At 33.7% G+C, this 27,099-nt stretch overlaps 1 protein-coding gene across 1 annotated transcript in view; it reads left to right on the top strand.

Moving 5' to 3' along the window:
* The window catches only part of LOC111044416 (G1/S-specific cyclin-D2), a 106,340-nt gene that overhangs the window by 3,742 nt on the left and 75,499 nt on the right, over window positions 1-27,099 (top strand). Inside the window, exons 2-3 of the mRNA XM_022329567.2 lie at window positions 2,429-2,644; window positions 21,549-21,705. Coding sequence (XP_022185259.2) covers window positions 2,429-2,644; window positions 21,549-21,705 — 373 coding nt within the window. The remainder of the gene's footprint in view (window positions 1-2,428; window positions 2,645-21,548; window positions 21,706-27,099) is intronic.

Here is a 27,099-nt window from a genome sequence, read left to right as displayed (position 1 = left end):
TTTCTCCACTGCCATTATAACGTGGACCTCACTATAGAACTCGAAAATGTGTTTCAAAAGTGATCAAAAACTCCTGGTTAGTTTGTTCTGTAGCAATCATTTGACACGTGTTGTCGAAATATGTCCTTGAACTTTGAAAATTATCGAAACTATTGACTGAACCATCACAAAGGTGACACCGCTCCTGTCTTCTGCAGCTCTAATTAGGACATCAAAGGATGTGCTACCATAAATATCTCTCATGTTCAAATAATTGAACACCAAAGAATAAGTTGTACCTAAAAATATCGATTCGATCTCAATGTTGAAGTTCTCAAATGGCAGATTTATCGATAAAAATCGATAAATTTAAAGATAAAATCAAAACAGAATTATTTTGTGTTGTTTTTACGGATTGCAAGAGAGCGAATCTGATACTGATTGTTTGAGAGAGAGTGAGAGAGTTAACTGGTCTGAGTCATTGGCCGGCAGACATCAATCGACTCTTCAGAAGCAATCTGACAGTCTTCTATAAATTTATTACCTCGGGCGACTTCAATTTTCTCCCGCCTTTTGCCCTAATGAGTCTGAAATGTCCAATAAATACAGATTCGTATTTACTTTTCACATCAGTCACATTATTTTCGTTACTGATTGTCTGAATTTCGAAGATGAAGCTTTGACTTTCAGTTGAATAATTTTTTGCTACTGTTCTTTACTTTGATAAAACTTAAAACTCTCTTCATCTGCTGTTGTGTAGTTTTTATAATAATATTATAGTGAGATACTGAGATTCAGCATTAGGAAGCATTAATTTTATTTATTTATTTATTAGGTTAGCACAAACAATACAATGATCGGAAAAGAAAAAAACAGGATATTGCCCAAAACTTCTTCAATTTCCTAATTTAGTTCTAAATTGTCCAAATATTATTATACATAGGTTATGTCCATTTCAATTTCTACACCAAATCACAATATGAAAATATAAATTAGAATGAAACAAACAATTTTGAATTTGGATAGATTTATAATAAAACTTTCGTAAAACCATGAAAAAACTTTAAATTCACAAAATAAAGAATAAAACTAAAATTAAAATAATTATTTACATATGAAATGCTGCCAGTTTAAGTGAATCCCCATCGTGGACATTAATTAATTAATATTACTAATAAAAAATATAAATCATCATTTTTTTTATTTATTTTTCAAGTGTTACTTGATAGTTTCTTTTTATATAGCTCTATTATAGAAATGCTGAAAACTTTAGAGTGAGAGCATAATATTATAGTACACTATAGTGAGGTCCACGTTATAATGACAGTATTTGATCAATTTTGGTTTTGCTATCCTTGTCTATCATTCGACAAAGCCGGTGGTACTATCCTTTTCTAGGTTCACAACGTTGCCAATAATTATGTTTTTGACAGTGTAGAAATATGATTAATTAATGCAGAGAATCGGCATCGCTATTCTTCTATCTTTATCCACTGTCATTATAACGCGGACCTCACTATAGTATAGTGAGGTCCACGTTATAAAGTTAGCACCTGATTAACATCGGTTTGCTATCCTTGTCTGTCTGTCATTGGACAAAGCAGATAGCTCTATCCTTTTGCACCTCCGCACTGTTGTCAGATCGTAATATTTTATCTGAATTATGAAAATTTATTATTTAATCACAAGAAATTATTTTATATTCAATATTCTTTATTGATTCATACAATAAGTACATCATTAAAATGATAGGGAGAGAAAAAATAAGGTAACCTTGTGCTATTCCTCTCCCAAATTTAGATAAGGTTACACATAGTCCGAAATAGACTAAGTCTAGTTGTTGTTCACTTCACAAAATGTTCAGTCCTGAATTATTTTCTTGATGAATAAAATATATTTGTGACAATGTAGAGTTGAGGATTATTAATAAGAATCAGCAATTTATAATTAGATCAGACATATATCGGAATAACTTGAATCATTCCTATCTAATATAGTAAGCCAGCCAGGTCACTGGATATTATTATTATTTTTATTATTATTATTACTATTATTATTATTAGTAGCCGATGGTAACCAGAAGGTGTAGGATGTAATAGAGAAATGTAATAAGAGTATAATGAATGAGTATTACATTCTATTCTCTTTGGTGGTAACGGAGAATCGGCAACCCTGTAATCCTATCATTTCCACTGACTGTATAACGTGAATCTCTCTATATAGAACTTTCTATAACTTCACTTACAGAACTTTAAAAAAACAAAAAAATTATTATTTCAACAGGTTTACATTCTATACTCTCTGGTGAAAGAAGAGAATCGGCAACCCTGTTGTTCTATCATTTCCACTTACTTGAAAACCTGAATCTCACTATATAGAACCTCTTTACATAGCATGAATAAAACAAAATTTTCCATGATTTCAACAAATTTCTCTGGTTTTCCCACAGGTGTGCGAAGAACAGAAATGTGAAAACCAAATTTTTCCGCTGTCCATAAACTTCCTGGATCGATTTCTGTGTGTTTGCCCCATCAAAACGACACAACTGCAGATTTTGGGAGCTTCCTGTCTGCTTGTCTCATCCAAAGTACGACAATGTCACGCGTTGTCTGTCGATTTGCTGTGTGACTATACCGAGAACAGTATTACGCCCAAAGATTTACTGGTAAGTTTAACAAATTATTCTATTATTTTCCTCTGTTTCATTCATTGATTTATCAATTTTTATTGATTCTTAATATATTTTTTCTATTTAGGTTATTGATAATGATTACTTTTTATCCAGTCCATTTTTCCTCATTTATTCTATTACCTGATTATTCTTATTCACGTTAGTAATGATAGTTTTTATTAATTAGTCATGATAGTTATTATACTAATTTTCACTTTTTTCATTAATTGATGATTATTTTTTATTCATTAATCAATTATTTATATTATTTGGTGATAATAATTATTCATACTCAGTTTAGGAATTTTCAAACTATTTTTTATACATTGATAATGATTGCTTCATCCATTTATATTTTTATTTATTCAATCAACTACGGTGTTTATATTAATTGTAATTTTTTCAACTACTCAATTTTTACGAATTGTCCTATTTGAAAGACGTTGAACGAAACAATTCCTCATGTTTCTTCAACTTCATTTTTCATTGTTATTTTCCAAATTTTTTTCCAACTATTCAATTTTCACGAATTGTCCTATTTGAAAGACGTTGAATGAAACAGTTTCTTGAACTTCATTTATCATTGTAATTTTTCAATTATTCTATTATCATTTTTTCAACCATTCAATTTTCACGAATTGTCCGATTTTCAAGACGTTAAATGAAACAGTACCTTGTGATTTCTTAATTTTCTTTTTCTTTGTTATTTTTCAATCATTTTTAACCATCCAATTTTCACGAATTGTCCTATCTGGAAGACGTTGAACGGTACAATTCCTCATGTCTACTCAACTACATTTTCTATTATTATTTCCCAATCATTTTACTATCAATTCATCAATGACAAAAACCTACGTCGAGATCATATTGCATCATAAATTCATTATGTGTACTAAATTCTCAATTATTCGATTTTGGGATGACATGACAGGGAACTCTTCACTAGCATACGTAGTATAGACTACTACGTCACTGGTACTGTACGTGTATAGTTCATTTTATACCACTATTACGTATAATATACGTACTTTAATAGTACCGTATGAGCTGACTGCAGGATGATAACAGTCTACTACATTATGAGCAATATTTCTACTTTGTGCGTCTCCAATCTATTATTATCATATTCTGTACAATAGTCGTATTTATAGCGTAGTATAGTGATGTATTGTATATGTAATACTGTAGTGTACATTGGTGTACGCAGTAATAGTAAATATAGCCCAGTAGATTCATGGGAGTTCCTATTCGATAAGATGGAGGGCCCAGATACTGTCATAGACTTCAGGAATAACATTGATAAGAATCCTTGGATAGTCTACTATACTTCCCCATTTTACTACCCTTTTCCCAGGCCTCCCCAATAGTTAGCGAGCTATTATAAAAATCATCCCCTAGTCGAGCAAAAATAATAGACCACCATTCATCCGATTCTTCTCTAGTAGTTTCGATCTGATAGACATTGAGTATCTTTATGGCCGAGCAGGTTCTCTCTTTAATCTCAAGTAGACGCTTACTAGACGTGCAAAAATTCTTTTGTCATTCTACTTCGTTCTCTTCTTCTACTTCTTCTCTGTGTTTGTCGTGATCTAGTTGTAAAAAACCTGTTTCCGTATTTCGAGGGGTGTTCAGTTTGTAACTAGTTTAGAATGAAGTTGAAAAATCTGAAACGGTACCGGATTTTTTTTGAGTTGGGAAAAAATTGGGGATGAATTTTTGTGAAAACTTCTGTGAGTAAATTAATCTAGTCAGGAGTAAAGAGTTTGAGAAATTTGTGGACGCTTTTACATTACTGTACTACAGAATCTTTGGACAAGTTGAGAAATTTATCAGGCCTGGTTTTTATTTTCCAAAAACGTTTGCTATAAACAAAAGGTCACAACATTTTTTGCGAGCAAAATGAGTATGTTTGAGAAAAGATAGATGCTACTGAACATTGCTAAATACATTTGAAGTTATTGATATATAGATCTATATATATAAAAGCGAAATGGCACTCACTCACTGACTGACTCACTCACTCACTCACTCACTCACTCACTCACTCGCATAACTAAAAATCTACCGGACGAAAATCGTTCAAATTTGGTAGGTATGTTCAGTTGGCCCTTTAGAGGCGCACTAAGAAATCTTTTGGCAATATTTTAACTCTAAGGGTTGTTTTTAAGGGTTTAAAGTTCACCTTTTAGCATGTATATTCTTCTTCTCCCAATCTCTTAATTATAATTGAAATTTCCATATCATATGTTACTATAGAACTATAATCTAGATAGAGTACCTCTTCGAAACAGTTGTTAACTGGCAACTAAATTAATAATTTTGTCAGGTTGGCATTAAGTTGAGTTGACTTTGTTAGGTTGGCACCAAGTTGAAGATTTAAATGCATTTATCGCGGAAAAATTGATTGGGCACTGCTACTTCAATCCTGGGAATATTATATTACTAGCCGTCAGGCTCGCTTCGCTCGCCATATCCGTTTAGCTAGACGTTTAGTCTGAACCCCTGACTGGATTGTCCTAACATGATAAAAATGCAGGCGAGCGAAGCGAGCCTGCTAATCTCATTCTCGGACGATCCAGTCGGGGGTCCAGGGGGCGGAGCCCCCTGGCTAGACGGATATGGCGAGCGAAGCGAGCCTGACGGCTAGTATAGCATAAAGGAGAAAGCTAGGGAGCTGAAATCTACATAATATTATATCGACTTCTGTTCGTATCCTAATACGTATACTCTAGTGTATCTTATAACTGATACAGTATTTGCAGTTATCAATATATCATGATCATCAACTTTTTCTATTGAATCATAAAAAGATAGAAAATATATTAATGAATTTTAACGTTGTATCTTCCCTGATTAAACACTAATAAATCCAACAACATTTTCGATTAAATTCTCTTTGATCTGATTCTCAAAGTAAATTTTCAAGAAAATTCAGCCTTATCACAATAAATACGAGGCTATTATGACTGGAGTTACAACGCAATGAAATTAACATGTAAAAGTTTCATGAATGAAGCCAGACGTTCTCTAGATTGATTGATTGATTGAGTACTTTATTTATGTAGATTACAATATATACTGGCTTATACACTTATATACAATAGCTTACAATACAGCAAAATTATAGATGAATTTACATAATGTAGACTAAGAAAAATAATTATTGAACTGTATATGATATGAAAAAGCAATTTGTAATATAATAACTGTAGATAATTAGACAGAGATTAATCATGAAGTAGCGACGTCCTATAAATCTCCATTGAGTTTTAAAGCTGTATACGAATATATCAGTTTGTAGAAGATCCTTGTATGAGAGATAATTTTAATAATCAATAAGCATAAGATATTTACAGATGGAAATAAATTGGAAGTTGCATTTGTTCAAATGCTAATTAATGAATAATAATTATTAAACGAAAATCCCAATTAAATGCTGTAAATCACCCCGAAGACTTCTGCTACTCAAAATATTGACAACAGGGTAAACTGCTTAGTAATAATTTTCATTTTTTGTGTTTGTTTCACTTATGAATAATTATGAATTATAGATATTTCCTTGTAGATATTAGGCCCACTCTTTGTGGTTTCTATTATTACTTTCCTTGCCCTATTACCATAGGTAAGGAAAGTATTGCTTTCCAAAAAAAATTAAGGTACCCAATTTCCAAATTTCTATACGTTTCAAGGTCCCCTGAGTCCAAAAAAGTGGTTTTTGGGTATTGGTCTGTATGTGTGTGTGTGTGTGTGTGTGTGTGTGTGTGTGTATGAGTGTATGTGCGTCTGTGTACACGATATCTCATCTCCCAATTAACGGAATGACTTGAAATTTGGAACTTAAGGTCCTTACACTATAAGGATCCGACACGTACAATTTCGATCAGATGCATTTCAAGATGGCGGCTAAAATGGCGAAAACGTGCTAAAGAACAGGGTTTTTCACGATTTTCTCGAAAACGGCTCCAACTATGTTGATCAAATTTATACGTACAATAGTCATTGATAAGCTCTATCAACTGCCGCAAGTCCCATATCTGTAAAAATTTCAGGAGCTCCGCCCCATCTATGCAAAGTTTGATTTTAGATTCCCAATTATCAGGCTTTAGATACAATTTAAATAAAAAAATTCCAAGTGGAAAAGATTAAGCATGAGAATCTCTACAATTAGTGTTCAGTAACATTTTCACCTAAAATTAAAAATAAGCTCGAAATTCGAGAAAATGTGATTATCCAATTATTGCAAACTGTTGGCAACTGTTGATTCTATTGAATGATTCAATATGAAGAGATAGCAGACCTCGTGTGTCTCCAGCGTTATTGCCCTGTCACCAGCTGGCTCAAATCTTTGAATAGTAGACTTGAGATGCGCGGGAACATTAGCGTCAGGTGATCAATTTTCATAACGGCAAGGAAAGTTGTGTGAGTGCGCCACACCAGATTTTTTGTGTTTGTTTTCACTTATGAATAATTATGAATTATTCATAACATATTTCCTTGTAGATATTAGGCCCACTCTTTGTGGTTTCTATTATTTTATGCTTGTTGTCTTGAATTGACCGCGATGTAGGCCGATGAATGCTCTTATCAGTCTTTATTGGCATTAATATATTATTTTGTACTGTTTTTCCTGGATCTACTAAATACAGTATTAATGAGCTACAAAAAGGTTCAATAATTGTAATAATTTAATTGTATCCGGAAAGATGTTAGGTTTTTCCTGTTAAGGAAGGATAGATACAGTATTTCGTTTTTCCTTCAGAAAATGAATTTTATCTTTCCACTAGGCCTAAACCCCTTTAGGATTACTCCTCTAGAAATTTTCCTTCATTCCATTATTTCATCCATGATTCACTCTACTTCCTCACAATTTCCGGCGGATATACAGTGTGACACAGAAAATCAAGACAGAATTCTCTTCGTTTCCAAAGTTTATTAACGTGTATCAGAAGAAGGTTTATCTTTAAGAAATCTACCTACTGCGCCGAAGGGTTGCGCGCAATTATGTAATGAAAAATGAAGGAAAAAAACATGCCTGTGACAATCAGTCAGAAGTTAAGCGACGTACCGGGAGAGCGGAACCAGGGTGGGTGATCACAAGACGAACGACGATACCGCAAGGAATCCAAGAGGAAGAAGAAGATGGAGGAGAAGAAGAAGAAGAAGAAGAAGAGAAGAAGAATAAGAAGGGTGGAAGGGAAGAGACACCACAGGATTGTTGGTGCTGTGGTCGTCTCGAAGAAATTAGAAGGAGAAGGAAAAGAAAAGAATTCCAAGCAAAGGATGTAACCTAATAAGTCTTAGGGCGCATGCCTGACAATGTAAGGGATATAGGAAGTTGGAAGTTTCATACAGGATTGTAAAGAAAGTCAGACCCCGTGACCAATCCTAATGAGCCTCGACACCAGAATTAGGCAAGGATGAAATTGGATAAGGAAATGTCCTGGTTGAATTCCTGTACTTTCTTCAATTTATTATTATCAATAGTTTGGATTGAATAAATAATTACATAATTGTTATTTATTAATCATGATAGTATTTTGAAATATGTAATTCATGAACAGCGTAGTAAATTGTTGATTGAATCATTTATAAGATAATAGGTAAGAAATCATAGTTTATTTATTTGTTGGGATTCATTTCTTGGACCCTAAATTAACTAATATTCACTTGAATGTTTTAATTCTACTTCTAACTGAACTAATTGAAACTATAATCTCATCTTTTCTTCCTTATACAGTATTTATGCTGATACAGACCTGCAAATACTATTCCTGATTTTCTATCTCTACTGCCTCGTCTCATTCTACTTCTACTTCCTCCTCTTCTTCTTCTTCTTCTTGTTCTTGTTCTATTTCTTCATCTTCCTTCCCGATCCTCATCCTACTTATACCCCCAAAATATTCTGTATTCCCATATTCTTTTTCTCCCCTTATCATCTTTCTTTCCTTCCCCCGAAATATCCTCTATTATTTTCTACCCATCATTATTTTCTTCCTCCGAAATATTCTGTATTCTTCTCCTTTTTCCCGAAATTTTTGATTCTCTCTTCTAATTTAGTTTTGAAATTTTCCATTTTCTTCTTCTTCTTTATTCAATTCAATTCTCTTTTATTCTTCATTTTTTCCACTTCTTGTCCTTTCCCTCCCAATGTTCTTCATCCTCATTTCCCCGAAATATCCTATATTCTGCAGTTTCATTCTTCTTCATCTTCTTCTTTTTCTCCTCAATCTTCTTCTACTTATTCCTTGAAATATTCTGTACCTCATTTAATTTATTCTTCTTCTTGTCTTGTTCTTGTTCTCTCCTGTCTTATCTTGTCCTGGACTTCTTTTCCTCTTTTTTTTCTTGAAATTCACAATTTTTCTCTTCTTATCTCTATCTTCTCAATAATTCCTCCCCTTTTTTCTCCTGTATTCTGTATTATTTTTCCTCTTCTCTTCTCAATTTTTCTCTTTTTCCTGTATTTTGTATTCTTCTCCATTTTCTTCTTCTTCTCCTTCTTCTTATTTTCTTCTTTTTCGTCTTCGTCTTCTTCTGCTCTTCATTCTTCCATCATTTGTCTCGAAATATTCAGTATTGGGCAACAATACTCATTCATTCCCCAATCTCTATACTCATATAACTTCACTTCCGAATAATAAATTGCTTCCTAGTTTGATCCGAATCTCAACTAAAATTTCTCACAATCGATCACATCATGTCATACACAAAGCACGGATCACATGATTTCACATGGATCACATGATTTCATAATATTCGGCCCTCATGCGTCAAGCCATGTGTGATTGAGTCCTCTGCTCGAAGAATTTGACTTCGACCTCCCCAACACAAGAGCCTCCAATTCAACAGGAAGAATTTACTCAATAGTCGAATAACAGTGGAATGACCCTTCAGTTTGGAACAATAGTTCAATACAATAGATTCCAACTACAGGTATATAAAATCCATCAAAATATATATAATAATGCAGTATATAAACTCCAGTAGATATGTTTACTCCCTAAATAGGTATAGTGTCGTTCCATTTCAGGAAATACGTACTTCCATATATGTATAACCATCAAACTATAGATATATATACTCCGTCACAGGTATAGTGTAGTCACTTTCTAAAATATATTTATATTATCTTTAAACTACAGATATAATTTATATACTCCGTAATTGGTATATAGTGTATTCCGTTTCTGGAAATATATACTGCAATATAATATAATCTTAAAACTATATAGTGAGGTCCACGTTATAAAGGCAGTGGAGAAAGATAGGGGAACAGCTTTGCCAATTCTCTGCCTTGTATAGCTGATACCACCAGTACCTATATCTGATGTAATATTAACTGTTAATTCTTGTTTAAAATAATCTATTTTCTTAATTGAGATTAAAAAATTTGTTGATCGATATTATTATTCTCTCATCAAAAGGAACGTGACAATATTGTATACAAATGGGGGTTTTGGTATAATAGGTTTATATTTCTTTAGGCTATTTTAAGGTGTAAATAGGTTATTAATTCTTATTGTTAATAACATATCTGGCAAAATTGTGGAGTTAGGGAAGGATAGCGCTATCTGCTTTGTGGAATGATAGACAAGGATAGCAACACCAATGCGAATACTGCCATTATCACGTGGACCTCACTATAGATTATATACTCCGTAACAGGTATTAGTGGTCCGATCCTATATACTGAATATATATACTGTATATAGATTTATATACTCCATAATAGGTATAGAAATGTACACTGCAATATATCATCTTTAAACTATAGATATTATAAAGGTATAGTATAGTCCCTTTCTAGAAATATACACTGCAATATATATGATCTTCAAGCTATAGATATTATATACTCCGTAATAGGTATAGTATTGTCCGCTTCTAGCTTTCATTTAGAACTCAACGAGGTTTCTAAATACCTCTCCATTATAGATAAACATAGAATGCTGGTTTCCTATTGGTGGAGAGGTTCACTCGTCAATAGGTTTTCAAAGAATTAATTTCGTGGAAGTTGAAGAATAGAAGTGTGGATATTTTTGGAACGGGTAGTGAATGGGTTCTGGTTTGGTTCCCAGTGGTAGTGCTCAAAGAATGGAAATCACTTCTTGGAAGTCAATCATGCTGAAATAATAAAATTTCTCACATGAACTTGACTTGAGATAACAATCTGTGGGCTTTTGAAATCTACAGTTAGTTGTTGTTCAAATTGCATTCCATTATTAGGCCTACTGATTCAGTTATTCTTCTTTCTCATACCCTTTATTACATACTTTCTTATTTTTCTCTTCTTCTACTTCTTGCTCTATTTCTTTTATTTCTTCTTTTCTTCTATTTTGCTGCTTCTTTCCCTTTTACTTCCTCTCCTTTTTCTTCTCTTCTTCTATTTCTTGTGTTGTTGTTCTTCTATTTCTTCTTCTCCTTTTTCCTCTTCCTCTTCTTCTTCCTTCGTCTTCTTCTTCTTCCTTCGTCTTCTTCTTCCTCTTCCTTCTTATTTTTCTACTCCCGGTCATCGTTCTCCTCATTCCCCCAAAATATTCTGTATTCTTCTTCTTTTTATTCTTCTTTTCCCCCTCATCATTCTCTACCACCTCATCCCCTGAAATATTCTGTCTTCTTCTTCATCTTCTTCTTTTCATTCTCCTTCTTTCACTGAAATATTCTGTATTTTACTTTTTCTTCTATTTCTTCTTTTCTTCTTTTCTTCTTCCACTTTTCTACGTGTTTCCCTCCTTGTTCTTCTTCTTTTCTGCTTGTTTCCCTTCTTCTTCTTCATCATCTTCTTTTTCCTCTTCTTCCAAATTTCTGCGTGTTTCCCTTCTTCTTCTTCTACTTCTGCTTGTTTCCCTTCTTCTTCTTCTTCATCATCTTCTTTTCTTCTTCTATTTCTTCTTCTCTCCCACTTTTCTTCTTTTTCCTCTTCTTCCAATTTTCTGCGTGTTTCCCTTCTTCTTCTTCTTCCACTTCTGCTTGTTTTTCTTCTTTCTCTTCTTCTTCTTCTTCTTCTTCCTCTCCCTCCTCTTCTCCTTCTGTTCATATCTCCGTTTTCCTGTAAAGTGAAATCATGTTCTTTTAATTACTGTATTTTCAAATTAATCAAACCATTTCTCTAGCAACATTCTATCCAATTAATCTTGCCTTTACAATTATTAAGTTTTGTTTTTCATCTGTATTTGTCGTTCTATTCCTTCACCTTCACTTCGTCTTACATCACTTCACTATATTATAATATTTTCTTGTAACATTTTATAAATTTCGTCTCCAATTTACCTTTTATTTATCATCTCAACTTTATTTTCTCTTAACTTTTCCAATTTTCCTCGTTCTTTGATTTTCTCAATTTTTTCTACTTTCCTTCTACGTTACTGATTTACCAACCTCCCTACTACCAGCACATTAATTATTCTCTAATTATTTTTCAACACACATTGAAACCCTCAGGATACTCATTTCGTGGTTTCTTAGTGGATGACTTTAGCAGGGTGGTTTTCTAGTGGGAAGACGATAATAAATTATAGCAGAAGCAGATGGAGGAGGAAGAAGAAGAGGAAGAAGGGAAATAGTCATCAAAAGATCAGCAGAGCGAGGAGAGTACGGAAGTCATGGTTAAAATGAAATTGGAACTGGAGGAAATATAGAAGGATACGCTGGAAAGAAGATAATCTATTAACTCCCTTTGGGTTCCCGCGGATAACTTGATACAGAACGGGGTTTTCGTTGCGAGAAAATTTGATACGGAAATAATTTTGATACAAAGTTGTCTCTGTTTTGCAAACAAAAATGATTACTTTTCAAAATTGTTTGGTTCCTGGTATGGTAATAATGAGAGATTAGTGGAACTAAAGTTTAGGTGAGTTCCGAACACTAAGGAAGTGGATCTTGGAGTATAACATAGCAAAGAGAAAAGATAGAAAGAGAAGATATCCCAAAAAATCTAGATATTCATTTCAAAAAATAGATATCCCATGGTGTAGGTCGTTTATGTTCCAAATTTCAAGCCGATTTTTCGCTATCTCAAGCCTAGCCGATTACGGTCGATTATTAGCCTACTGTTTTAGCCGAGTGAGAGTGTAAGAACGGCACAGTGAGAGATTACCAGCATTACATAGCTTCACGAAATGAACTACTTGGGCTATAAGCTTCAGTTTGAGTTTGAGAGTGAAATTTAGAACATAAACGCCTAAGACCATGGGATATCTTCTTAATATGCTATATTTTCCCTATGATAATAGCATATAGAAAATATTTGTAACTTATAACTTGATAATAGAATAGAATGACTGCCTTTATTTAATACCTGTGAGTGCGAAGTTAGGGTGCAGTCGGCCCTCTCTTACACTTAACCCTCAAACAACAACACAATAATAGATGATAATAAAGGTGGAGCTGATCTTAAGCCACCACCTTTTCTTTAATTTAGACTAATGTAATTAATTTCAAATGATTTGCAAATTTTAATTTTTTTCGCAATATCGATCAATTTGATTTGATACAAATGTGATGGAAAGGATACAAAACAATTGCAACGGTATCAAATTTATTTGCAACGCGTTGCACATTCATTAGTTACGCTAGTACCATCTGACACTACGTCGTAGAAAAACTGACCAACCAAATCGGTGATGATCTAGAATATACACCTCACCTCACCAAAACCTGAGAAGGCAGATGTCCCACTCACTGAGAGAGAGAGAGAGAGAGGGAGAGAGAGAAAGAGAGAAGACAGCCTACGGAAGGAATAGCTTGTCGTCGTGTAGGATATACCAAAATTCAGGAGTTCTAAAGTCACGGCTGGGTAGTCACCAGGTCTGGGAAAAGTGGAGTCATCTGCTACCTTATAAACACCTTCTTTTTATATTTTTTGTAATTCCTATTCTTGAAGTTACTCTACCTTGACGTCTCATTTCCATCCTTTCTGAGTGTGTGTGGTATTTAATATGTGTCTATTTACATGTGTGTTAGTGTGCCTGCAGGTATTTTGTATGCACATAGATGTTCAGGTTCATATATACATTTTTATTGACATGGGAATATGTATTTTACACGAGTAAATGTATGTATTCACATCACATGTATATTTGCGTGTGTGAAGATCATTTATATTATGATTCTTAAGATATCAAATACAAGTTAGGCCTATCTCACGAAAGGTGTAACAGCCACAGACCATTGATATATACATGAAATTTGCACCAAAAAATGTTCAGTAAAATTTTGTTATATCGACCTTAGTTTTCGAAATATATATCGTTTTTTAGATGTATTTGAAAAACGTCAATAACTAAAAAATCTAATTCAGTCAAAATCTACTTCTAAGGATATGGTTGGAATTAGAATGAAAATTTCAATAAGATTATTATAATGTGTTCTTTAGTTTAAAGTTTTTGATTTTTCGAGCGCTCAAAGTAGAAAAAAGTACATTCGTCGAGTTCAAAGCCAGTCTTCAAAGAGTTTGAACGCTCATAAAATTTCAAAAACGTCAAAGCAGCAAACCACATGAATATTATTGTAAATTTCTTCCTCTTTCCAACCATTCCTCAGAATTTTATTTTGACTGATAGTTTTTCAGTTATTGAAGTTTTTCAAAAATATTGAAAAATCGATATATCTCAAAAACTGGGGTCAATATAAGAAAATTTTACTGAACAGTTTTTGTTGCAAATTCCTTATAGAATCTATGGTATTCCGTTGTTACACCTTTAGTGGGACACTCTGTATACATTTTCATTGACATGGAAATACTAGTAGTTCTGTGAACAGTAGACCTCACGCAGTATTCTCATCCACAAGACCTTTATGGATCTACTTATGGAAATACAGCAATAGACTGGCTTCTGAACACATCTGTGTAATCACTTGTCAGCTGATTTATGATGAATAATTCTATAGTCTGATTTTTACTCTTAATATTTTTACTCTTAATTTTACTCTTATGAAGGAGGCTCCTTTTACCTTTTATATTATCCTTGAAATGCAAAATTTCCAAAAACCTTGTATCCTATACGTTGACGCGCAATTTAAAAAGGAACATGTCAAATTTCATGGAAATCTATTACCGCGTTTCGCCGTAAATGCGCAACTTAAAAACATATAAACATTTAAACATTAAGAGAGATGTCAAACCGTCGACTTGAATCTTAGACCTCACTTCACTCGGTCAATTAACGTTTTTAAATAAAAAATATTGAAAAATCTCGAAAACTAAGGTCGACATAACAAAATTTTACTGAACATTTTTTGTTGTTAATTCCATATAGAGTCTATGGTATTCCTTTGTTACACCTTTCGTAGGACGCTCTGTATAATTACATTTTCATTGACATGGAAATATTATGTATTTTATACGAGTACAAGATGAAATAATCATATGAAATATTACAAGATGTATTTGGCGCGTTTGCAGCTATTTTATATGATTGTACATAAATTATATAATGTTTCCACATCTGTGAATTTTCCATGTGTATTAATATGTGAGTGTGTGGTAGACTACTCTTCTTTTTAGACTCAAGAAGGGAAAGTGTTTTTTTTTGTACGATATCATGGAATGGTGGTTTTGTGAGAAATACTACTGCGGTAGAGCGAGAGGGATGATCGTAGTAAATTGTTTTTGCCTTGGCCAGTGAGTAGAGCAAGTGACCATGACCTCTAAATCAACCGGGCATGACCTTGTTTGTAATTCCTGGTAAAATGTAGGTTTTAAGTGTGAGAAAGTTTGCAGTTTCAAGTTAAACTAGAGTAAAAGTGAGAAAAAGTTTTTAGTTTCGGGTTGAACTAGAAGTAAAAGTAAAGGAAAGTTAAAACTAAGGACGATTGGCAATGTGTCATTATCATTATCACTGTGATCTATTCTATATTATTCAGACCTTTCTTAATGAATTTCTCTGCTTCACATTAATCCAGAATAGGAAAGCGGTTGACTACGTGATCTTGTATCTTATCCCTTTGATAATCCTCCTTCTTCTTCTTCTTCTTCTTCTTCTTCTTCTTCTTCTTCTTCTTCTTCTTCTTCTTCTCCTTCTCCCTCTTCTTCTTCTTCTTCTTCTCCTCATCCTCCTCCTCCTCCTCCTATTATTATTATTATTATTATTATGATTTTTATCTTTCATTTACTTCTCTTCTCCTCTTCTTCCTCCTCATCCTCCTTCACTAACTCCTCCTTCACCATCACTACCTCCTCCTTTTCCATTACCTTATTCGTCTTCTTCTTCCTTATCTTCGTGTTCTTGTTGTTCTCCTTCTTCCTCCTCTTTTTATTGTTCTTATTCGTCTTTCTTCTCCTCTTCTTACTCTTTTTCTTCTTCTGCTCCTTCTGCTGTCCATCCTCCTTCTCCTCCATTCTTCCTCCTCCTCCTCCTCCTTCACTACCTCCTCCTTTTTAATTTCCTTCTTCTTCTTCCACCTCTTGTTGTTGTTCTTATTCGAATTCTTCATATTCCTATCCTTCGTAATCTTCTCCTCTTCTCCCTCCTCGTCCTCCTCTTTCTCCTGCTTCTCCTCCTACTTCCCCTTCATATTCCCCAACTAACAAGTATAATCTTCTGGTTTCTATAGTTCCCTCACACCTATTCTTCCATTCTCCTATTCCGGCTTCCACCTTATTTTCTGCTCTCCTCCTTCCTCTTCTCCTTCTACATCTCCTATCTATCGTTCCCGATTTCTAGTACCTACAACTATAGATTTTTCAGTCACTAGAGAAAAATCTTGAAATCTGAGCCACCTCATGTGATCCTATCTTTCTCTCTATTTTATAGTACTGTACTTGAAGGCGTAAGCACACTAGTGACTTAGTTGCTGCTCAGCAACAGATTGATTGATTGAGTACTTTATTTATGTAGATTACAATATATACTGGCTTATACACTTATATACAATAGCTTACAATACAGCAAAATTATAGATGAATTTACATAATATAGACTAAGAAAATAATTATTGAACTGTATATGAAATGAAAAAGCAATTTGTAATATAATAACTATAGATAATAATTATATTGTTATGCATCTACATAAATTGGCGGAGCTTTGGACATATCAATGTCCATTCTTCGGAAAGAATATTAAAAATATCCTCCCCACTAACTCTCTACCAAATTAGAGATAAGTTGGTGAGGAATAAAACAAGTGCGTTTCCTCTATACCTGACACACCAGAGGCCAACAGTTGCAACTAACGCAACCAGTAGGCCAAAATTGCTCAATTTCTCTGCAAAAAACAAAAGTACCGTATCAATTTCCCTTGGACTCATTCACCCTATCAGCCCAGTTTTACGGGCAAAAACGCAGCCGACATTATTTCACGCTAATCACATTTACAAGCCACGCTACTATTGCTCGAAACAATGCTTTACGACCTCGCAATTCAATCTACTGCGCATGTTTTATGCGCATGTCACAGATTATCATAACATGTTCTACCATCACCTCATTCATGTTTCATGTACACACATTTTATGGCCAGGGTAATGAATTAGCATTGTTTTATCACTAGGATTACAACAAATACACACGGGGTAGCTAAATAGGGCAAGAAAACAGATAAAACATATGCAAGAAACTATAAAACTTGGTTGGAACTGTAGAGATCGTAAAAGTGGAGCGAGAAATGATACCTGTAAAACAATGTCCTTACAGCAGGATTACTGTTAGTGATATCAGAAGTCTAACCATAACCTTATTTTTTGAAACATTTATTCGTCAAAATTCTGGAGAGAGACAGTTCTGAGCTAAGCCTGTTGTTTTCAATTTTCAATTCTAGGATATTATATTCATATCTTCATCATTTTAAATAATATTACATATTATTTGAAATCTTTTCAAAGTTAATGACAGCCGCTCTCTCACTGTAAACGTTATACTGGACAAAATCACGTCAAAAATTTATCAAATGTATATTCAAGTAGTGGTCTTAAAACTAGACACGATTTTAAAGTTAAATTTTAATTATATTTTTGATAAATTTCAATTTCCAAGGCTATTTTAAAGACTGGAACAGGCAATCATGCCTAAACCGTGGAAGTCAGGAGAAGAAGAAGAAGAAGTATATTCAAATTCATTTGCAAGATAAATGTAATGTCAGACATTGTGAACGTTATACTCGAGCAAATTGTGTGTGTTTCGAACCACGACAAAGGTTAACGACCCTATATTATATGCAAATGATATTTGTATTTTTCAAAAATACGGTTACTGGGATCTGTGACAAAAAATGGGAAAGATTTAAATGAATGTTGAAGACATTTTTGGGTGCATAAAAAAGAGAGAGATCGATATGAATGGTGGACCCTTTTTTAGACTTGAAAGAATTATTTGGACTGAAGTGTTGAAGAAATTACAAGAAACGGAAATTATATTAGGGGAATTACGGTAAAATTACTTTAAAAAACATTTTGAATAATACTTTTAATGGTAAATTACTTGGAAAAACATGGCGGCAGCAACTAAGCTAGTGGTACTTTGCAATGTGTTTCAGTCTTGTAAAAAATTTAACATCAATTTCAACTATCCAAACATTCCAATTTTCAGAAAGATCTGAACAATACCTGATCTTCCTCTACCTTCCAATCTGAAATTTGAAATCTCGTTCCACTTCATAAGCTTCGCCCTTAATAGACCCACTCGTTATTATCACCCAATTATAGAAAATTGTTAATGATGACGTAGATTAATTAATTGATAACTAAATGCAGAATTAGAATCAACGACCACTGCATATTACCATAGATAAGAACAAGCATACAGGAATGCATTCCCTATTATAATACAATAATTGTACTATTTCTATCACATATTATATTCCATATATACTATTTCTATCACAACTGTATACTAATTACTATTGCTGATAATGTACTATTCTATAAATTGATTTCTATTTCAATAATACCATTAATAATATCAATATTAATAATGTCCGTAAGACGCATAGCTTTATAGGTATATGCGAAAACCAGGAAATGGTATCTTTAAACCACCCTCATCCCCTTAGCACAGGTGGTAGGGCTGGGGACTTTGTAAATGATTACCCTCTTACTGCTGATCTAAGAGCAGCGGAGTTAGAAAGTGTGTTCAAAACATTTTCCTCTCTCATTGACTGTCCTATATTCAATTATATCTGTAAACTATAACAATATTATCATAAAAAAATAATTAACATAAAATTATTTTGATTCAATATTATCTTCTATTTCATATGATATCTTGATTATATCAAACATGTATACATGTTTGTCCCCACTTCCTGTCAATCTTTACTAATCTATCTGAATCACCACATACTTTCATTATTACAGTATTCATAACTGGATACCAATTATACTGAATTCTAATTCCTAATTTGTCATGATAAACAAATTGATTAGATTTGACAGTGGGCTATTTCGAAGCATAGATAACATTCTAAAGCTATGAAGGAATCTATAATTCGAACCAATCACCCAAACTACGAGTTCAATGAATGAAGAAAATCAGAATATCACATCTTCAAAAATCATAGGTTGACGTATAGCCAAACTGTGTAAGTATGAACATAACCTTAAATGTGATGAAACCTGAAGGGTTTGTAAGGTAAGGTAGGGGGTTGGGTATTGGCTTTTAAATAGTGATATCCTGGTATTATTCAAAATGTTTTGATAATTGTAAAGCAGAAAGGAGATTTGGAGAGAGCTTGTATCTCAGAACATGTTTGTGTTATATAGCTTATTGACCGAGCGAAGTGAGGTCTAAGATTCAAGTCGACGGTTTGGCATTTCTCTTAATGTTTAAATGTTTATATGTTTTTAAGTTGCGCATTTACGGCGAAACGCGGTAATAGATTTTCATGAAATTTGACAGGTATGTTCCTTTTTTAATTGTGCGTCGACGTATATACAAGGTTTTTGGAAATTTTGCATTTCAAGGATAATATAAAAGGAAAAAAGAGCCTCCTTCATACGCCAATATTAGAGTAAAAATCAGACTATAGAATTATTCATCATAAATCAGCTGACAAGTGATTACACAGATGTGTGGAGAAGCCAGTCTATTGCTGTATTTCCATAAGGTCTATAGTTTCAATCAGGTTCTTGTGGATGAGAATACTGTGTGAGGTCTACTGTTTACAGAACTACTAGTATAGTTTATTTATTTAATCATTCAGAATATTACACAACTTACAGAAAAGTAGCACAGGCTCACGCCCAAAACGGTTCCAATTCTAATTTATACAACAGTCCAAATGTAGCTAGGCTATGTGTCACTTCAACATAGTTTGGCTATACGTCACCGTATGATTTTCAGCGATGCGATATTTTGTCTACTATTCAGACTGTCATCAGCTGGGAATTTGTCTGATAAAGTCTATGCATGAGGCGCCAGCCAATGTCTGTATACTTTCTCACGGATAGCTTCATGCCATTCATGAAATAGCGGATGCTCTACTATTACTATAGATAGTTGCATATAGCTATGTCAGTAATGACTGTTATTACTATAGACAGAAACCGATATAGTACAGTAATGTCATTATATACACGTGTTGAACTGAGACAGACGACTGGATATTTATTTTTAGATCAGCTGTTCGCGGAATTCAGTCAGCTGTTTGTATGACCACCAGCATTGAAGTGATTGTTATTGGATTTGTTCCTCTCTGTCTCACCTCTCCTCCACCTTCTAGTCCTCCTCCTCCTCTCATCAAGCTTGCGATTCTGATTCAAGGCTTTTCCTCCGCTCCGCCGACACCTCTCCCAACACCCTCTCCATCGTCCGTCTCTGTTTCCTCTTCCTCCAACTCCTCATCTTCTTCACATTTTCTTTTAACTCCTCCGTCAACTACTCAGCTACTCTGTCAATTCTTTCTCCTCCTCTTCACTACCTCATTTCAGTCTCCTCATTTACTCTCTCGTCCGTTTCCTTCTCTTGTTCGTCTCCTCCTTCACCTCTTCTTCCAACACCTTTTTCTCCTTCACTACCTCTTCCATCAACGTCTCCTCCTTTTCTCCCAATACCTTCTTCTCATACTTCTCCTCTTTCCCATAATATGTAAATAAATAAATAATAATATACTATTCTCTGCTTCTAACTAATCTTTATTCTTTATTGATTAATACAATAAGTACATCATCAAAATGATAAAGAGAGAAAAAATAAGGTAACCTAATGCTATTCGTCTCCCAAATTTGGATAAGGTTATTCTTTATTGACTCATACAATAAGTACATCATGAAAATGATAAGGAGAGAAAAAATAAGGCAACCTAATGCTATTCCTCTCCCAAATTTAGATAAGGTTACACATAGTCCGAAATGGTTAAATCTTGTAGTTGTTCACTTCACACAATTTTCAGTCCTCAATTATTTTTACAATAATTTCCTTAACATCTTCTCCTCCAGTTGCATACCCATTTCCATCTTTTTCTCGACTCTTTCTCATGCTCCATCTCTCCTCCTCCTCCTCCTCCTCCTCCTCCTCTACCACCTCCTCCTCCCATCCACAATGTCTAATCCTTCTGCTCCTTCTCTACCTCCTCTTCATTCTTTCTCCTCTTCCTCCTCAACCCACTTCTCCCCATCCCTACTTCTCATTATCATCCTTTCTATTTACTGTTCTTCTACAAATCTACATTCTCATTCTCTTCTAGTACCACCTTCTTTCTTTCTTCATCTCATTCTTTTTTGTACCTTCCTCTTTGTCAATTATCATCAAGCCACCTCCTCCTTATAAACAGATGAAAAACATAAAAGCAGAGAAAAATCATATACAAATATATACAAGAACCTTTTAATTCGATATTTTATTTTTTAAAAGTATCTTTTAATTCAACGGTATCTTATCTCTATGGTACTAAAACCTAGAGTATATGATCATAATATCATAACATTTTATAATAATTTTCCTTGGTTTTTCCCTATTTTCCAGGACTGGGAAATGCTGCTACTGTCGAAGCTGAGTTGGCGACTGACAGCCATCACAGGGTATGACGTCATGGATCACATGATTCATCGGCTGGCCTGGTCACGTGACGATGTCGCCCTCAGGAGTCACTCACAGTCCATGATCGCTTTCTGCTGCATTGGTCAGTCATTCATTCATTCATTCGTTCATATTTTAATTAATTAATTCATCCAATTATCATTTATGCTGTCACTCATTCATGCTATATTGACTCTTTCATTGATTATTCATCCACTCTTGATTATCCATCATTCATTCATTGATAGATACTCAGTGAGTTGTGTTTTTTCTGGCTCTAAATTTTGTAAAATTACTCGAAAATTTTCCAATTAATGGTGATTTGAGTGTGATATTTTTGTTTTGTTATTCTGTTTTCAACCGTCAAAATTTAAAATCTTAGTTTTCGTTGTTTTTGAGTGAAAATGGACTAAATTTTAGTAAAGTGAAATCATAACCCTATTTTGGACTTTAAGTGTTATCGAAATTTGGGAAAGAAATAGTACAAGAAGTATCCTCAGTTTTTCTCTCCCAATCAGTGTTTCTCTGTAAAAAAAATAAATGAATAAAATAAATAGAATACAACTAGTAAACCTTCCAGGATGAAGATCTCACTAATTTCAGGATATTTATCACTTATATATATAAATATCTTAGTTGAGCCTTTCTGTTACCAAATAACTGAATCAAAATATGCACTATATTCTAACTAAAATAAGTTGAGATTTGAAAAAACATCCTTGTTGTCAGACTGTGCGATTTTTTTCATGCTAGCCAATATTACTGGATATATTCAATTTGATGTAACAGTAGTCAATTTGATTATATCCTGTCACTAGCCGTCAGGCTCGCTTCGCTCGCCATATCCGTCTAGCCAGGGGGCTCCGCCCCCTGGACCCCCGACTGGATCGTCTGAGGATGAGATCAGCAGGCTCGCTTCGCTCGCCTGCATTTTTTCATTTGAGCATTTTTATCATATGTTAGAACAATCCAGTCGGGGGTCCAGACTCAACGTCTGTCTAAACGGATATGGCGAGCGAAGCGAGCCTGACGGCTAGTAATATAATATTCCCAGGATTGAAGTAGCAGTGCCCAATCAATTTTTCTGCGATAAATGCATTAAATCTTCAACTTGGTGCCAACCTAACAAAGTCAACTCAACTTAATGCCAACCTGACAAAATTATTAATTTAGTTGCCAGTTAACAACTGTTTCGAAGAGGTACTCTATCTAGATTATAGTTCTATAGTAACATATGATATGGAAATTTCATTATAATTAAGAGATTGGGAGAAGAAGAATATACATGCTAAAATACGAACTTTAAACCCTTAAAACAACCCTTGGAGTTAAATATTGCCAAAAGATTTCTTAGTGCGCCTCTAAAGGGCCAACTGAACATACCTACCAAATTTGAACGTTTTGGTCCGGTAGATTTTTAGTTATGCGAGTGAGTGAGTGAGTGAGTGAGTGAGTGAGTGAGTGAGTGAGTCAGTCAGTCAGTGAGTGAGTGCCATTTCGCTTTTATATATATAGAAGAAGAAGATAAGCCTGCATGAAAAGATTGAAATTCCGCAGAATTTGGCAACACGGATACTTTGTCCAAGTTAGTCTAAACTTATTTTATTCAGAAACGCAATTCAAACAGGACTTTTCAGGAACAATTCTATATTCTGATTTTTACTCTAATATTGGCGTATGAAACAGGCTCTTTTTCCTTTTATATTATCCTTGAAATGCAAAATTTCCAAAAACCTTGTATATACGTTGACGCGCAATTAAAAAAGGAACATACCTGTCAAGTTTCATGAAAATCTATTACCGCGTTTCACCTTAAATGCGCAACATATAAACATTTAAAAATTCAAACATTCAAAGATTTAAACATTAAGAGAAATGCCAAACCGTCGACTTGAATCTTAGACCTCACTTCGCTCGGTCAATTATGGTACATTCATGTATTTACTGTGAAGAGAAATCGTATTTTTTACTATTTTTCAAGTAATGTATTACAGTGTTTGTAAGCATGGTATTTATGTTTTGTAAGTATACTTTGTACCTGTATATACTACATACTAGAGCTCGATTACTATCAGGTGCTTAGTGTCCATATTGGCTACTTATTATTGCTTCAAAAGCCAGTAGGCCTACACATGCTGATTGAATACCCGTATACAAATAATTTGTGCCTTTTATTTTTATACACGTGCTAAGGAGCTTTAAAGGCTTCTGACCTGTTGGAACTTCTTTAAAAAGTTTTGTTTGCAAGTACAGTACATGGGCCCACATCCTTCCACTTACATCCATCTGCTTCCTCGTTTTCTTACCATCTTTTTCTTCTTCTTCTTCTTCTTCTTCTTCTCCTCTTCATCTTCTTCCTCTTCATCTTCTTCCCTCTTCTCCTTCTTCATCATCATCATTATCAGCTTCTTCTTCTTCCCTCTTCTCCTTCTTCATCATCATCATTATCAGCTTCTTCTTCTTCTTCCTCTTCTCTTTTTCCTTCCCCTCTTCAAATTAAACTTATTTTTCCTCGTCTTCCTCTCATGGTTCCTAGTCCCAACTTCTCTCTTCTGTTTCATCCTTCACATTTCTCATTCTTGTACTCCATCCTTGTCTAACTTCAATAATTTCAACCTCCATGCTTCCAGAGGTCTTTGTTATAACTTAGTTCAATAACTTCATATTACTATAATATTATTGACCACCTGTTTACTAAGAGTTCAGTGTCTCTTACTTCAATGTCAATGCCATCTTTTCCTTCTTCTGAGTTCTTGTTCTTCTTTCTCTTTTTTCGTCTTCTTCATCTTCAGAAGACATTGACTCTTGCAGCTATGCTGGTATGCTTATAACTCATTATCACGTGTTGAATATTGCTAGTATTGTCATATTATTATTATAGATAATGTATCTTGATTACACAGAAATCAAGAACCAATATTTTTTTTGTATTTCATACTAGTAGTATCAAATTTGAAATGACTTCGAGTTTTTTGGTTTTCATGAACCATTAACAATTGAATAATCATCTAAAGAAAAACTGCATCAAATAATAACTCTAGTATTTCATGAAATTTGCATGGAATAGATCAGTTTATAGAATTCCATATTAAATCCTCAGAAATAAAACTCTGTAGATTACAGTATACCGAAAGACCACCCAACAAAACAAGGTAATAAATTAAACACATTCGATAATTTTCTAATCCAATAACAGAAGCTGTAACCAAAATACCAGATCATATCACTTCTAATAAATTGGCGATATCATGTCTTGTGCTGGAGATACATTCATTATCTCCCTTATCTTTCCAATCAATAATTTACAACTTCATTACAAACTCCGGGCGTGAAAAATAGCACCTGAGACTATGCCAACATCTTGCAAAAATTCTACGAAACATTACCTGAATTTAATTGTTCATTCTACGAAAAGGTACCTGAAGTTAATTGTTTAATAACTTAATTACTAGTATCCTAATTTCATCACAGCAAATATTTGATGTAGTCTTGTAATGGAACTGTGTTTCAAGGAGATGTAATATCCTATTAAATGATGTCTCTATACACATATCTATTTTCATTTATTAGTATACAGGTTCATCTCCATAGTCAATCAATTAATTGATAGATCTTGAAAACCAGTTAGGATGGAACCAGTTTGCTACGTTATGAGTATTCTCAGCTACCGTAGTAGATTGATGGTCCTTAATTTGGGTGATAATTTAATTAGTATGTAATAGATCAAGTGGAGATAACTCAATACTATCCTTCAATTTTGCGTTTGTTGGGAACGGACATTGTTGATAGATTATGGCTTCATCTTCACTTGAATATTTGTTCTTAGGAGAGGAAGGCATTAAGTAACTCGTGCAACTTTGATAGTATAGATAATATTGACATCTCTTCATTAATATTTTCCCAATTTGGTAGAGAGTTAGTGGGGAGGATATTTTTAATATTCTTTCCGAAGAATGGACATTGATATGTCCAAAGCTCCGCCAATTTATGTAGATGCATAACAATATAATATCTATAGTTATTATATTACAAATTACTTTTTCATATCATATACAGTTCAATAATTATTTTCTTAGTCTATATTATGTAAATTCATCTATAATTTTGCTGTATTGTAAGCTATTGTATATAAGTGTATAAGCCAGTATATTGTTATCTACATAAATAAAGTACTCAATCAATCAATCAATTCTTGTAGAGAAAAAATTGAGTTTCTTATATATGAGAATTGATAAACCATTCTGATGACCTAATCTGATATTCCATAAAGTGATCTATAAACTAATCCATAGATTATCCTCCATCAACAGACTTGTTTCATTTGTACTGCTGTTATTAGATTAAAAAATGTATTCATTATTTTCAGAACTCTTAGCCGGAGCTCAAGGCTTCTTTTTCCAGTCACGCCAAAAACTATTGTTTTTAATGATTTTTTTTGGTAAAAATATTTCTTGTATTTGGCAATTAAAAGAGCTGAAAATTTGATGGGAACTCTATGAAATACACGTATTCTAGAATTCTAGAAGTTTGAAGTGAATTTCAATATACACTAGTTTATTATACTGAACAATTTTTAATGTATCAAATTATTTAATTTTATTAAAGTTATCAGTTCTTGCAAATTGATCACGAATCCAATAGATTGCAGTTTGCATATTATGATGTAAAATTTTCTTTTAAAATGTTTATAATATTAAATTCTCAAAATCATGTAAAAAATGAAAATATTCAGAGCAAGATGTGGAGCACTTCCATAATAATGTAAGAACTGTAAGAGCTATGTAATTGTTGGTGAACTGGGAAAATTGATAAGAAGAATAAGAAGAAGAAGAAAAGAAGAAGAAGAAGTTTAAAGAAAGAAGAAGATGGATATTCAGTGAAGGGTAGTCTACAAACTGCAAAGGTATGACATATGGCACGGATCTCCATAGATAACCATTTGCATTGATCATGGCTCATGGGGCATCGGTGTAGAAAGGTCATGGTACACAACATTCGCAGTAGGGTCCTTCCTTTATCCTTTATCCTTTTTCATCCTTTGATAAGTTGCATCCTTATTTCAATGTCTACAGTGCACAAAGGTGTATAGGGATGTCCACCTAATTCGTCTGCACATTATTTATTATACGATATACGTCACACACATGTGGAGATATTGAGTAACCTGGGATATTTGACTATATATGGTCAGGAACTATGCACTTACATCTACTCTTTTAGTTTTCCTTTTCGTTCTTCATCTTCTTTTTCTTCTTCTTCTTCTTCTTATTCTTATTCTTCATCTTCTTCTTGTTCTACTACTACTACTCCTTCGTTTACTACTACTACTTCTTTTTCTACTTCTTTTTCTGCTTCTCCTTCTTCTTCTTCTCCATCCTCCGTCATTATCAGCTTCTTCTTCTCTTCTTCTTCTTCTACTACTACTACTACTCCACCTTCTTCGTATTCTTCATCATCACTTATGTCATAGTTTTCTTCTCCTTCTCCTCTTCACCTT

Source organism: Nilaparvata lugens, chromosome 12, assembly GCF_014356525.2.
Source record: "Nilaparvata lugens isolate BPH chromosome 12, ASM1435652v1, whole genome shotgun sequence".
Classification (NCBI taxonomy): Eukaryota; Metazoa; Arthropoda; class Insecta; order Hemiptera; family Delphacidae; genus Nilaparvata; species Nilaparvata lugens.
Note: the sequence above shows the minus strand (reverse complement) of the source record. Positions and strands in the feature narration are given on the sequence as shown.